The sequence below is a fragment of the Manis javanica genome, chromosome 9, assembly GCF_040802235.1.
Source record: "Manis javanica isolate MJ-LG chromosome 9, MJ_LKY, whole genome shotgun sequence".
NCBI lineage: Eukaryota > Metazoa > Chordata > Mammalia > Pholidota > Manidae > Manis > Manis javanica.
In genome coordinates this window covers 28,254,468-28,267,171 of record NC_133164.1, presented here as the reverse complement: position 1 = coordinate 28,267,171, position 12,704 = coordinate 28,254,468, and the positions used below count along the sequence as shown (strand labels likewise).

Below are 12,704 nucleotides of genomic sequence, written 5' to 3'. Positions count from 1 at the left end.
ACTGTACATGCGGTATTTTACATAACCAAGCATTTGGGGACATTTGGTTGTTCCTGATTTTTAATCTGCTAAACAAGTCTATGAATTTTATTTTATTTATCTGTTTATTTATTTTGCTAATTTTTCCCATACATCCATGCTTATTTCCTTAGGATAAATTTTTAGAAGTGAAATATCCAGATGAAAGAGGGTGACTGTTTTTCTGATTTTGACCCATGGCGCCTAGGCCCAAGATGCCATCCTGGTTTTGCATTAATGTACTTTCCTGATGCCTGGGAGAGGTCATAGGATTATTGCTACTGTATCTTCTGGCCTTACTGAATTCTTCATCTACTGGGGAGTTAACCAATTCAGTACAGAGGAAGCTGAAGTAAATTTAGTTGGGAGGTGTTGAAATAGTGGAAATTCTGAGTTAGAACAAAGTGAAAGATAATGGGTTTGAGAGGAGCGCGGGGTATAAAGGCAGTCACACGGTAAGTGGACTGCGCTCCTGGACAAACCTCCTCTTTTAAACAACATGATGCTGAAGGTATAGTTATATTTTACTTGGCTTACTTAAATGGGTTTCCTAGCTCACCTCTTCTTTTCTCGATTTCCTCAGCTGCCCTCTGCTTTTAAGAGCTACCTGCTTCCACTTCAGAAATGGCAATTTAATCTTTCTCATAGCCCCTGGGCTTTATAATGAACTGCATCTTGTTTTCCTTCAGTGTTTTGCCAACAGAGACACGATTCTGTTATATAAAATTAGGAAGAAAATGAATCCTTCTAAATTCATGGAGATTTAACTGCCTGGTGTTGTGTATGTCCATTACGGTACAGCTAGATGGCATTTCTCACGATCTGTTCACTGTCCTTAGTTCCCCGGAGAAGATAAGCTTCTTGTAGCCCGAACCACAACATCTCGGTTTGGTATCCAAGAGCTTATCTCAGTGCCAGACAAATAGCAAGAACTTGTGAAATATCTGTTAAATGACTGCATATTTTGCCCTTGTTTATATATTAGTCACAGTGTCTTATGAAAAAGAAAAGCAAATGCCATGAGAAAGTCAAGAAGAGCAAAAAGGTATTGTAGAAATAGACAGGTGCAAGGCTGCAGACAGCTGAGCAGCTGCGTGTTCATTTCCTCATGTTTCCTGCCTCCGGGGCCAGGAGGGTCCGTTTGCCCTTTGACGCAGGGGGTAGTGTTTAGGACTCATCAGGGGACGGTCGTGGGACTGTGGATGGATGCTGCCATGACGCTGCAGGCTCCGTTCGGTGCCCCAGCACCACACACTCCCCAGGCAAACATGTTTCCCCTTAAGGTACTCCCGGGTCAGGTCTAACCGAGGAGACGACCAGCCAGGCACCCGTGGGAACTGTGCACGTGGGAAGAGAGGCTGACAAGGGGTAGTTTGCTTAGAACAAGGGATCCAACTAGAACTTGGAACTTTCAGGTTTACCTGGTGGATCCTCAAGCTAGTGATTTTACCTCCTTCCCCTCCCTCTGCTCCTAAGTATGTTTACCCAGCACAACATCAGGGCTATTGTTATCCTCCATCCTAATCAGAAATGTCTCTGCCAGCACCCTTTCTGTCCCAGCCAACTTCTCTCCTACTGTCTAGCACACCAGAATCCCCTCAGCTTTGTACCAAAGCTTCAGAGACACAATAGGTAGCCATCCTTTTGAAAATAGCAGGGTTTCCCTGACTTGGTAATCTGCAGACTGAAATCTGGGACTAGCTGGTGGTCAAGCCGAGGGACTTCCATCTGGGCACTGGTCCCATGTTTATATCTCTGCCCAGAGGAACCCAGACACATCACACCCTCCGATCCAAGAGCTCCTCACCCTACAGCTAATGCTTTAAAGTGAGGTATCTGCTGCTCAGAGAGACAAAAGAAGTTGTACATGACGCAATGATAGGAGCAGGAAAGGGAAGTGATCTGACATTTACTAAGTGATACTAAATGCTAGACATCGTCACTGAAACATGACTTAAGAGTGGATGTTTGTAACTATACATAATAGACATCTTCTTATGAAGATGTGTAGAAAATAATTGGCTTTGCATTGAAAAACTTGATATTTAAAGGAATTGCAAAGTACTCCACTGCTCATGAAATGCAAACAGTCCTGCAGGTTTTTATTACCTGGTTTGTGGGTAGTAGCAGAAGAAGGGTCTTCTCCACCAGGATGACCACAAGCACTTCATGTTCAACAAGTTCACAATGAGCCCATCACGGTTGCCCAAAGGTCTGCTCCTCTTCTGTGTTCCCTCCTTTAATGGCACTGCCATTTCTCCAGTCAGAACCTGGCCTAGTGGAGCAGTCTTGTACCTGCCCTTGCCTACCCATCTCCAATCCATTCTCTACACAAGCACCTACAGAGATCTTTGCAAAACACAGTTCTGACCATAGGCTAGCACGACGGCTCCTGTTGACAGTCTTTAGCAGAGCATAACTTTCCCTGTTCAGTTCTAGCCTGCAAATCTGTTCTCCCTCTCACCTCCACTCTCTGCATGCAGATCTGCCACTGGAATTCGCCCAGTTCACTGCATCCTGTCACACATCCTAGGCCAGCTCTTGCTGATTCCTCTGCCTAGAACTTCCATCCTTTAACCAGCACCTCCACCTGGCTGACTCCATTAAGTTTTCATAACCAGTGCAGGTATGAACACCTCCCAGAAATCTCCATCAACAAGAGAGAATAGGAAGGGGTTGTCAAATGTAATTTTCAATTTTCTAGTAGCAATAGTTTTAAAAGTAGGAAGGAACCAATGAAATTCATTTTAATAATATATTTTATGTAACCAATATATCCCAAATGTTATCATTCCAGCATGTGATCAATATTTCATAATTATTTATGAGATGCTTTATACTCCCTTTGTCCTCCTAGGTCTTCAAAGTCCATTTTTTTTTTTTTTTTTTATTTATTTATTTATTTATTTTTTTTGAGAGGGCATCTCTCATATTTATTGATCAAATGGTTGTTAACAACAACAAAATTCAGTATAGGGGGGTCAATGCTCAATGTACAATCATTAATCCATCTCAAGCCTAATTCTCGTCAGTCTCCAATCTTCTGAAGCATAACGAACAAGTTCTTACATGGTGAACGAATTCTTACAGAGTGAATAAATTCTTACATGGTGAACAGTACAAGGGCATTCATCACAGAAACTTTCGGTTTTGATCATGCAATATGACCTATAAACCATCAGGTCAAATATGAATATTCATTTGATTTTTGTACTTGATTTATATGTTGATCCCACATTTCTCCTATTATTATTATTATTTTTATTTTTAATAAAATGCTGAAGTGGTAGGTAGATGCAAGATAAAGGTAGAAAACATAGTTTAGTGCTGTAAGAAGGCAAATGTAGATGATCAGATGATCAGGTGTGTGCCTATGGACTAAGTATTAATCCAGGCTAGACAAGGGCAGCAAGACATCCACGGATGCAGAAGATTTCTCTCAAAGCAGGGGGGGTGAGGTTCTGAGCCTCACCTCTGTTGATCCCCAAATTCTCACCTGATGGCCCCCCTGCGACTGTGCCTGTCTTAGGTTGTTCCTCCCTTGAGGAATCTTACCCGTCTCTGGCTAACCAGTCATCTTCCGGGGCCATACAGGGAAATGTAAAGTTGGTAAGTGAGAGAGAAGCCATATTGTTTGCAAAGGTTAGCTTTTTACTTCTTTGCAGATTTATGCCCTGTGGCTTCTATGCCCAGCACAAAGTCCATTTTTTTAAACTCAAAATCCCTATTTGGACTAGCTGCACTTCAAATGCTCAGCAGACACACGTGGAGAGCAGCTGCCACACTGGATGTGACAGAACTAGAGCATTTAAGACTCATCCAAAGATCTTAAAAATACAGAATCCTGTGCTATGCCTCAAAAGCTTCTAGATTGGGGGGGCTCTATTTCTGAAGATCTGGAGGGGGGACCAGAAATGTTCATTTTTGACAAGAACCCCAGGCATTTCTGAGGTTTGTTTTCCGTAGACCACACTTTAGCAAATGGTGGCTTAATAGTTAACTTCACAGATTTTGGAGTTAGACCCATAGAAATGTGTGTCCAATCTCCATTTAAGAGTGTGTAACTGAGTACTCACCTTCCTAGGTGTCAGCTCCTCACCTGCAAAGTGAGCTGAGACTCGTATGGATACTGTATGATAGCAGGATACCTGGCTCATAGCTAATAACAGCAGCTCTAGCTGAATGCACACACACCCAGGCACTCCCACATTGTGGGTGAGATGTCCCTCCCACACCCCTGCTCTGCGCTTCCTGCCACTACAGCCCCCAGACTCTGTGGTCATCATCTGCAGGCTAGTCTGTGTCCTCAACTCGACTGAGGGCAGAGCCTGGCTCTTGTGCATTTCTACATCCCTCTGCCTTCCACATAATAGGTGCTCAGTGTTCATCATTTGGGGGGATTGAATTTAGTGTGATCCACTGCGTTTCCTCTAGTGGAGCAAACGTACCTCGGGTTCTTGTATAGCAATGAAGTATGCAAATACAAAGAGAATGTGGCACTAGTCTAACACTCTCCCTTTTAAAGTCTGTCACAGAGAGCTTTGCCAAAGTGATCCATGGCCTGCAGGTGGGACACCTGGCTGATCGCGTCATTCAGAGGAGCAAGAGGATGATTCTGGACACACTGGGTGTTGGGATCCTGGGAACCAGTACGGACGTGTTTCACAAAGCCAGCAAATATAGTAAAGTAAGAAACCCAATGTCTACCTTAGATATTAAGCCAAGTGTGCATATATGCTTGCTCATGAGCTGTCCCCATGGGTCTACCCGGAGATGTATGTTTGTGTTCTACTACTATACTCTTCACTTTAGAGACAGTTCTTGGCATATCTAGCATTGTTGTATATAGCTTTATGCTTTTCTATGATCTCTTTGTTTGAGTTTTAACATTCATCCGTACCCTTTACTAAGTCACTGCCTTAAGATCAGTTTTACGACTAGTAATATCTCATAGTTTACTATTATGGTGGAAAGTATTTTTTACCTTAGAGTCTTAGAAGCAATAGCCTCTATCTCAGATCATTTGTTCATGCCAAGACTTCCTTAAGAGTCTCTGGAGAAAAGACTGTCCAGCACTCTGAAAAGAGTGGAAGTGTATTGTGGACTGTGTAGCGTCCTCTCCACAAAGGGTGTGCTTGGTGTAGACAGTTGATCCACTTCCCCAGTGTTCACCCTCAAGGAGTAAATAAGAGTAAATTCAGACTCCATTCCCGCGAGTACCTCTGGATCACAGTCTGGGATCGAGCAGCAGCATCTCCTCTTCATTCCGTGGAGAAAGTTGTGTAGTCTTCTGCAAGGGAGGAATCCAGTGATTAAGGCTTTGATCTAGCACAAAGGTTGAAATAAGGACTATTAAAGTAATGCCTCTAAAGGTGAAAAACAGCCCTTGAAGTGGTGACTTGGCACATTGTATTTATAATCTGCATCACTGATTGATATTCTTTTGTGGCAGATTTACAGTTCCCATCTATCCAGCACTGTTTGGGGCCGGCCAGACTTGAGGATCCCGCCGACATACGCTGCTTTCGTTAATGGTGTGGCTGTAAGGAAGTTTACGTGTCTTCAACTGTTAGAAAATCATAATTTCAGAGCCAGGAAATATCTCAAAAATTGCCCCATTTCCATATTTTACCGATGAGATCATTGAAGTTGAGGGAGGTGAAGTGGCCTGCCCTCTCTTCTATGTACTAATTTCAGTTTTCATATTTTATAGTGAATAGATGCTTTTCAAACTAAGTGTGAAATAGAGGAAATAATATGGAAGCCTTTAGATGAAAATGCCCCTATGATATCTCAGCTCTAAACTTTGAGTGTATATAGCAAAAAATATAAAACCCAATATCTAGACTCAATTCCATTAGTTGTGCCAGTACCTGTTTCTATCCAGTAACCAACTTTTCATTCATTCACTCAACAGATATTTATTGAGATACAATGGCTTTATGGAGTATATATTTTCTGAAGCAAAAATCAACCCTCCTAATCTGACAATTTTTATGCTTTTTCTATGTTCAGGGACAGTCTACAATATATAATTTGGATGCTGGCACTTCTGAGATATTTTTATGGTTATGGTAATAGTAGCTCAAATATTGAAAGTCAAACCCAATAGTGTACCAAGGAGTAAATGTCCAGTGAACAGTGGGAAATGCACCAGCCACACCCTACAGACACAAAAACCTATTTTTAAATGAATTTCTGGTTATTACTAACCATTTCATATTAAAGGAAAAGGAAGTGGCTGGGATAAAGAGGAACAAAATCTTACAGCAGAAAATAGTGATTTTAGAATATAGTTTAATAGTCAACCTGGGTTTAAGAGTTCTTGCAACTTCTCCATAAGTTTGAAATTATTTCCTAATGTAAAGGTACAAAAATACATGGACTTATATGGAATAAATGGCATTAAACTTTTAATGTAACTTATATTAAGGATGGAGAGGGAAGAAGAGAGGAGCAGCCATCTAATTCCACACTTTTGTTTTTAAGAGGGATATAGATCTTCCCAGGGCTGTGGCAGAGAGCTCTGGCCACATAAGACCCAAGTTCCTTGGGGTTCACTAGCCACTCCCCAAAGTCCTACCTGCTCTGGGCAGAAGACAGCATTTCCAGTGCCCAGACATGTGATTAAGAATTAAAGCCAGTTCATAGATTTTATTTTCAGAGAATCAGACCTAAAAATCTCATATCAAAAAAGGTTTTATTACTAAACCCTTACTGGTCCAAAAGCCACTGCATTCAGGGAAATACATTGTGGTTTGAGGTTGTTGTTTGTGTCATAGATTCACTCAATGGATTTTGATGACACGTGGCACCCTGCCACCCATCCTTCTGGAGCTGTCCTTCCTGTCCTCGTGGCTTTATCAGAAGCCCTGCCTCGAAGTTCGAAGTGTTCTGGCCTCGACCTGCTGCTGGCTTTCAATGTTGGGATTGAAGTGCAAGGTCGATTGATGCATTTCTCCAAGGAGGCTAATAACATACCGAAGCGGTATGGAGCGATTTTGCCCCATTGAAGGGCAGCCGCATTTCCTTTACCTGTCACTCCTTATCTTTGTAGAGCTTTCTGATGTAGAGGTTAGCCCATTGAAGATGTTGAAGTTAGTGCTGGTGGATAATTCAGTTCACCAGATGCCACCATATATCCATACACAAAGGTGTGATTAAAGAATTGCTAATGAAAAATTTCCTTTGGGCTTAGATAGCCAGTCAAGCAACCAGGACCATGAAATAAATGGGGACCTCTCACCCCAGGGTGATGCATGTCATTCTAGCATCCGTGGGTACTCTGAATATTCCTGAGCCCATTTTCAAAGTGGAATTTACTTTCATGTTTGCTAGGATTCTACAGACTGAGAACATTTAAATATCCTAAACCTGACTGTCCAACTCACAGGTCAAAACTGGCCAACTGTTGGCTGTATCATATACTTCAATCTACTATTTATTTTGTCACTTGGTCCAGCCTGCCAGTAGAGGAATACTGAGTGAACTTTCAGTTTCTACAAGGCCCTCAATTTTTATAGTTACTTACAAAGAATTTTGGTAATCAATACCTTTTACCTTTCTAGAAATAATTATAACAGTACCATTATAAAGAATTTACTGTGTTAGGCACTGTTGTGAGCATGTGAAATTATGTGAAACTTCCAAAGCCCCATGACATAATACTATTATTATCACCACTCAACCTAAGAGAACACAGGTACAGAGAGGTTGAATAACTTTCCCAAGATCACACAGTTCATAAGTGGTAGAGCTGAGATTTGAACCCGGACAGTATGGCTCCCTTACCTATGCTCCTGATCTACACTATGCTGTCTGGTGGTTGAGGTTTGTAAATCTCCAACTCTGATTTTTTGCTTTTCAGATTCCATCCCCCTTCGGTGGTAGGAACGTTGGGTAGCGCTGCTGCGACATCCAAGCTTTTAGGACTCAGCATGACCAAGTGCCAAGAGGCCCTGGCTATTGCTGTTTCTCTTGCTGGGGCACCCATGGCAAATGCTGCCACTCAGACTAAGCCTCTGCACATTGGCAATGCCGCCAGGCATGGGATGGAAGCTGCTTTTCTGGCAATGCTGGGTCTTCAAGGAAACAAGCAAGTCTTGGACATGGAGGCAGGGTTTGGGGCCTTCTATGCCAACTATTCCCCAAAAGTCCTTCCAAACCTCGATTCCCACACTTGGCTGCTGGACCAGCAGGATGTGGCCTTCAAGCGTTTCCCTGCACATTTGGCCACCCACTGGGTGGCAGATGCAGCTGCATCTGTGAGAAAGCACCTTGTAAGAGGCAGAGCCCTGCCTCCCTTTGACAGCATTGAGAGAATTGTGCTCAGAATCCCAGATGTCCCGTATGTGAACAGGCCCTCGCCTGACTCAGAACACGAAGCCCGTCACTCATTCCAGTATGTGGCCTGTGCCATGCTGCTTGACGGTGGCATCACTGTCCCATCATTCCACAAACTCCAGATCAACAGGCCACAGGTGAGAAAGCTGCTCCATAAGGTGGAGCTGGAGCACCCTCAGGACAACCTGCCAAGCTTCAACACAATGTACTGTGAGATGAGTGTCACCCTCAGCGATGGAGCCACCTTCACAGAGAGTTCTGATACCTTCTATGGTCACTGGAGGAAGCCACTGAGCCAGAAGGACCTACAGGAGAAGTTCCGATCAAATGCCTCCGGGACACTGTCCTGCGACACAGTTGAAAGACTAATAGAAATAGTAGCAAACCTGGAAGACCTAGAAGACTGTTCTGCATTAACCACACTTCTGAAAGGACCCTCACCACCAGAGACCATCTCAAAATTTATCTAGCACTTAACAATTCCATCATACAATCTTTTCTGAGGCTTACCAATATGTAAATGACCTTATATTTTGGGCAAATTTTATTATTTTCTTTTTAAAGCAAGGATCTGCCCAGGAATAAATGAAGAAAGGTGGAGAGATCCAGAAACAGAACCAGATTATTATGGAAAGAGTCCTGTCTTGTAATTTTGCAATATGATTCCAATTACCTAAAGCAAAATCATAAATACACAAGAAACATAGAGGAATTGATTTTATAAGCATTCATAAGGCTGAAATTCAGTTCATCTGTGAGTTTCTTGTGAAAATAATCTTTTCAAAGGAGTTTTTATGAATGTCATGAACCCCAAGGTATGGGAAGAATTTGAACCTATCTGTGTATTTGCTGACAGGGAAAGGGTTCTGTCTGCTGTGCCACCAGCAGATTTCTTAGACCATGGGTTATTAAAAGCCCTCCACAGTGAAGGGGATGCTACTGGATTTAAATAAAAATGGTTTAGTGGGCTCCAATGCTGCCCCTGCCACTTAACTAGATGTGACCCTGACATGTTACTGAGTGTCCCTCTGACTCAGTTTCTCTATCTGTAAAGCAAAAATAGAAAGCAGAGTGAAAAATAAGTTTGGCTCTGGAAGCCATGCTGTTAACCACCATATCATTTTTCCTTATGAAAAAAAATATTTTTGAGAAAAAGATTATGGATGAAGAGTCTGAGATGTAATAAAGAGTATCAGCAAAAAAAAAAAAAGTATCTATGTGGGTAATTAAATATTGGCTGTATAAAATAATAAAAATGTCCTATGGGGTTAAAAATTGCAACACTAGCAATAGATATAAGCAGGGAGTTATTATAGTCAGTGTGTTCTAAATTCTTATGTCACTCAAGAAAAGGGCTATTAACCCTAGACTTTGATTTGTCAATATGCATGTTGGCCAGGGTGGCCATTCCAGGGTAGCAGCAGGATGCATTACTTCCAGGTCAACAGAGGGAGAAATAAGGAATCAGGAAAAAAATTCCAAAGGACGTCAAGAAAGGAGGGGGAACGGGTATGTAGGAAAAGCACAATATAAAAGGACAGACACATTTTTAAATGTTTAACATCTTTATAACATCTAATTTACATACTATTAACTCATCCACTTAAGTGTACAATTCAATGAGTTGTAGTAAATTTATAGAGTTGTGCAAACATCACCACAGTCTAAGTTTTGAGTACTTCTGTGACTCCAAAAATTCCCTCATGCCTCCTTGCAATCAATCCCCAATCCCCATTCCCACCTCCAGCCCTCAGCAACCAATGATCTGCTTTCTATCTCTGTAGTTGTGTCTTTTCCAGACATTTCATATAAATGGGATTATATAATATACAGTCTGGTGCGTCTGGTGTCTTTCACTTAGCATGTTGGTTTTAAGATTTTTCCACATATGTATCAGTACTTTAGTCCCTTTCATTGCTGAGTAGCATTCATTGTGTGGCTATACCATATTCAGTAGTAAATAGACAGTTGCATTATTTACAGTTTGGGGCTATTATGAATAATGCATATTTGAACATTCACATACTCATCCTGGTGTAGACATAGCTGTCCATTTCTCTTGGGTAGATACCTAGGAGAGATATCTAAGAGAATGCTGAGTCATTTGGTAAGTTTAGGTTTAACTTTATAAAGAACTGTTTTCCAAATAGCTCTAATATGTTACATTTCCACAGCAATGTATGAGGCTTCTGGCTTTTCCTTATCCTCAACAACCCTTGGAATTGTCAGTCTTCTTATTTTAGCCACTGTGTAATGGTATCTCATTGTGGTTTTAATTTCTTTTTCTCTAATGACTGATCTTTGCCCATTTTTCCAATTATTTTAATTAAGTAAATATTCTTAATATATTCTGGGTATAAGTTCTTTATCCGATATATATTTTGCAAATATTTTCTGCCAGTCTGTGGCTTATCTTTTCATGTTTTTAATGGTCTTTTAAAGAGCAGAAGTTTAAAATTTTGATCAAGTCTATTTAACCATATAATCAAAAACTTATTGTTCCTTTTGGTATCATCAAAAGGCATTTTTTAAAAACTCTAGTTATATGTTTTAGTCAAGACACATAAGGATGCAGAAAAGTTGAAAGTAAAAAGATGGGGGAAATACGGATGGAATACTATAAGAGAAATCTAGAATAAATAAGTGTTAATATTAGACAAAACAACATTCAAGCAAAAGCATTACTAGAAATAAAAAGGGTGGTTATATATGATATATAATCATGTATACAAATTCAACTCACTAGGTAATTAAAATAATTCTAAACTTACATGTATCTAAATAATATTGAACTGAAAAGAGAAATAGATAAATCCAACACCATACAAAGAGACTGTTAACATTTCTGAGTAATTGATATTTGAAGAAAACCAAAGATAAATAAACTATATAAAATTTAAACACAATGAACATGTTTATTCTAATGAACATTTACAGAATCATGTACCCAACAGCTAGAGAATTCATTTTTTAAAATTTCAGAACATTTACAAAAATGGGACTTACACTGAGCCAGCAAGCAGGTCTTCACAGCTCTTCAAAGGACTGGATCATACTGATCATTTTCTCTAATAATAATGCAATTAAGTTAAAAATCAATATAAAAACAATAATAAGAAAAGCCTGAAATGTTTGGAAATAAACACTCCTCGAAATAACTTTTGGGTCACATGGGAATTAAAATGAAAATTATAAAACATTTAGAGCTAACCAATAACAAAAATAGCACATAAAGTTGGTAGGATATAGTTAAAGCAGTACTTAGAAGTGGTAGAATTCTCTACTGCTGACTCTGTATTACTGAGAACACAACCATGTAACTCCCACGAAAGTGTTTGAACATAGCTGATAAAAGAGGAGCTATAAGAGGTGGTTTCTACTGTGCCCTTGAGATGAAATTTAATTATTATCCTGTCTTTATACATTTCAGAAGTTTTTAGGAGCAAGATAAGAAGACTGTTAATAATATCCTCAGATAACCTCTGCTAAAAACAAGACAACAGAGTCAAAGTGAAATCCTTTATGCTAAGCCCCACATCACTAAAATAAGACTTAATTTTAGTTGCAGCTCTCCCAGAAATGGAATCTCAAACGAGTCAGCCAGGAATTGCCTGATCAGTACTAGTTAGGTAATCTACCTACTAGACCCTTGTCATTCCCTAAAGCAATTCCCAGTGGATTTTGCCTAGTGTAACTTCCTTATTTCTGTTCCCTTCTGCCTCTAAAAGTCTTTCATTTTGCACAGCTCCTTGGAATTCCTGTTTGCTAGATTGGATGCTGTGTAATTCAAATTTATTTTTGCTCAAATAAACTCTTTAAAAAACTTAATATGATTCAATTTATCTTTTAACCACTCTAATGGATGCTTCAAACCAACAGCATGGGTTGGGGAGATAGTCTCTCCTGAGGGGGACAAGAGCACCCAAGGTGCCCTTGATAATAGTTATCAGGCACCCTGAGTTACCTGAAGGCAGAAGAAAATATGCGTAATATGGGTCTGTAGAGAGAGCTTTAAAGTCCTCTTCACTGGGAGCTCTGTACTCCATCCACCCCTATGCGACCCAATACAAAAAACAAAGAAGGAGAGGGAGAGGTCAACCCCCACATTCTTTTCTAGAAGATTCCTTTCTATGATGGTCAAATGCTAGGGCATTTTTGAGCCACAGTGCCAGTGGAAGGACGTGTTAAAGGCTGAGCCCACTTATCTAGTCCCTCCATGAAATGAGAGAACAGGGAGAGCTTTTCAGCTACCTTACCCTGAGAGGGTCCAAGGTGAGGGTGTATAGCTCTGATCTGATGTCCAGGAATTGTGGCAAATGCCTGTTTCTTCCCTTCCAGTCCCT

At 40.6% G+C, this 12,704-nt stretch overlaps 1 protein-coding gene across 1 annotated transcript; it reads left to right on the top strand.

Moving 5' to 3' along the window:
- The first annotated feature begins 447 nt into the window (after window positions 1-447).
- On the top strand, window positions 448-12,236 carry ACOD1 (aconitate decarboxylase 1). The gene is made up of 5 exons (XM_017662845.3): window positions 448-529; window positions 4,544-4,705; window positions 5,471-5,560; window positions 6,801-7,006; window positions 7,886-12,236. The coding sequence occupies exons 1-5, from the start codon at window positions 518-520 to the stop codon at window positions 8,829-8,831; spliced, it is 1,416 nt and encodes a 471-aa protein (XP_017518334.1). The 5' UTR covers window positions 448-517; the 3' UTR covers window positions 8,832-12,236.
- Window positions 12,237-12,704: the final 468 nt, after the last annotated feature.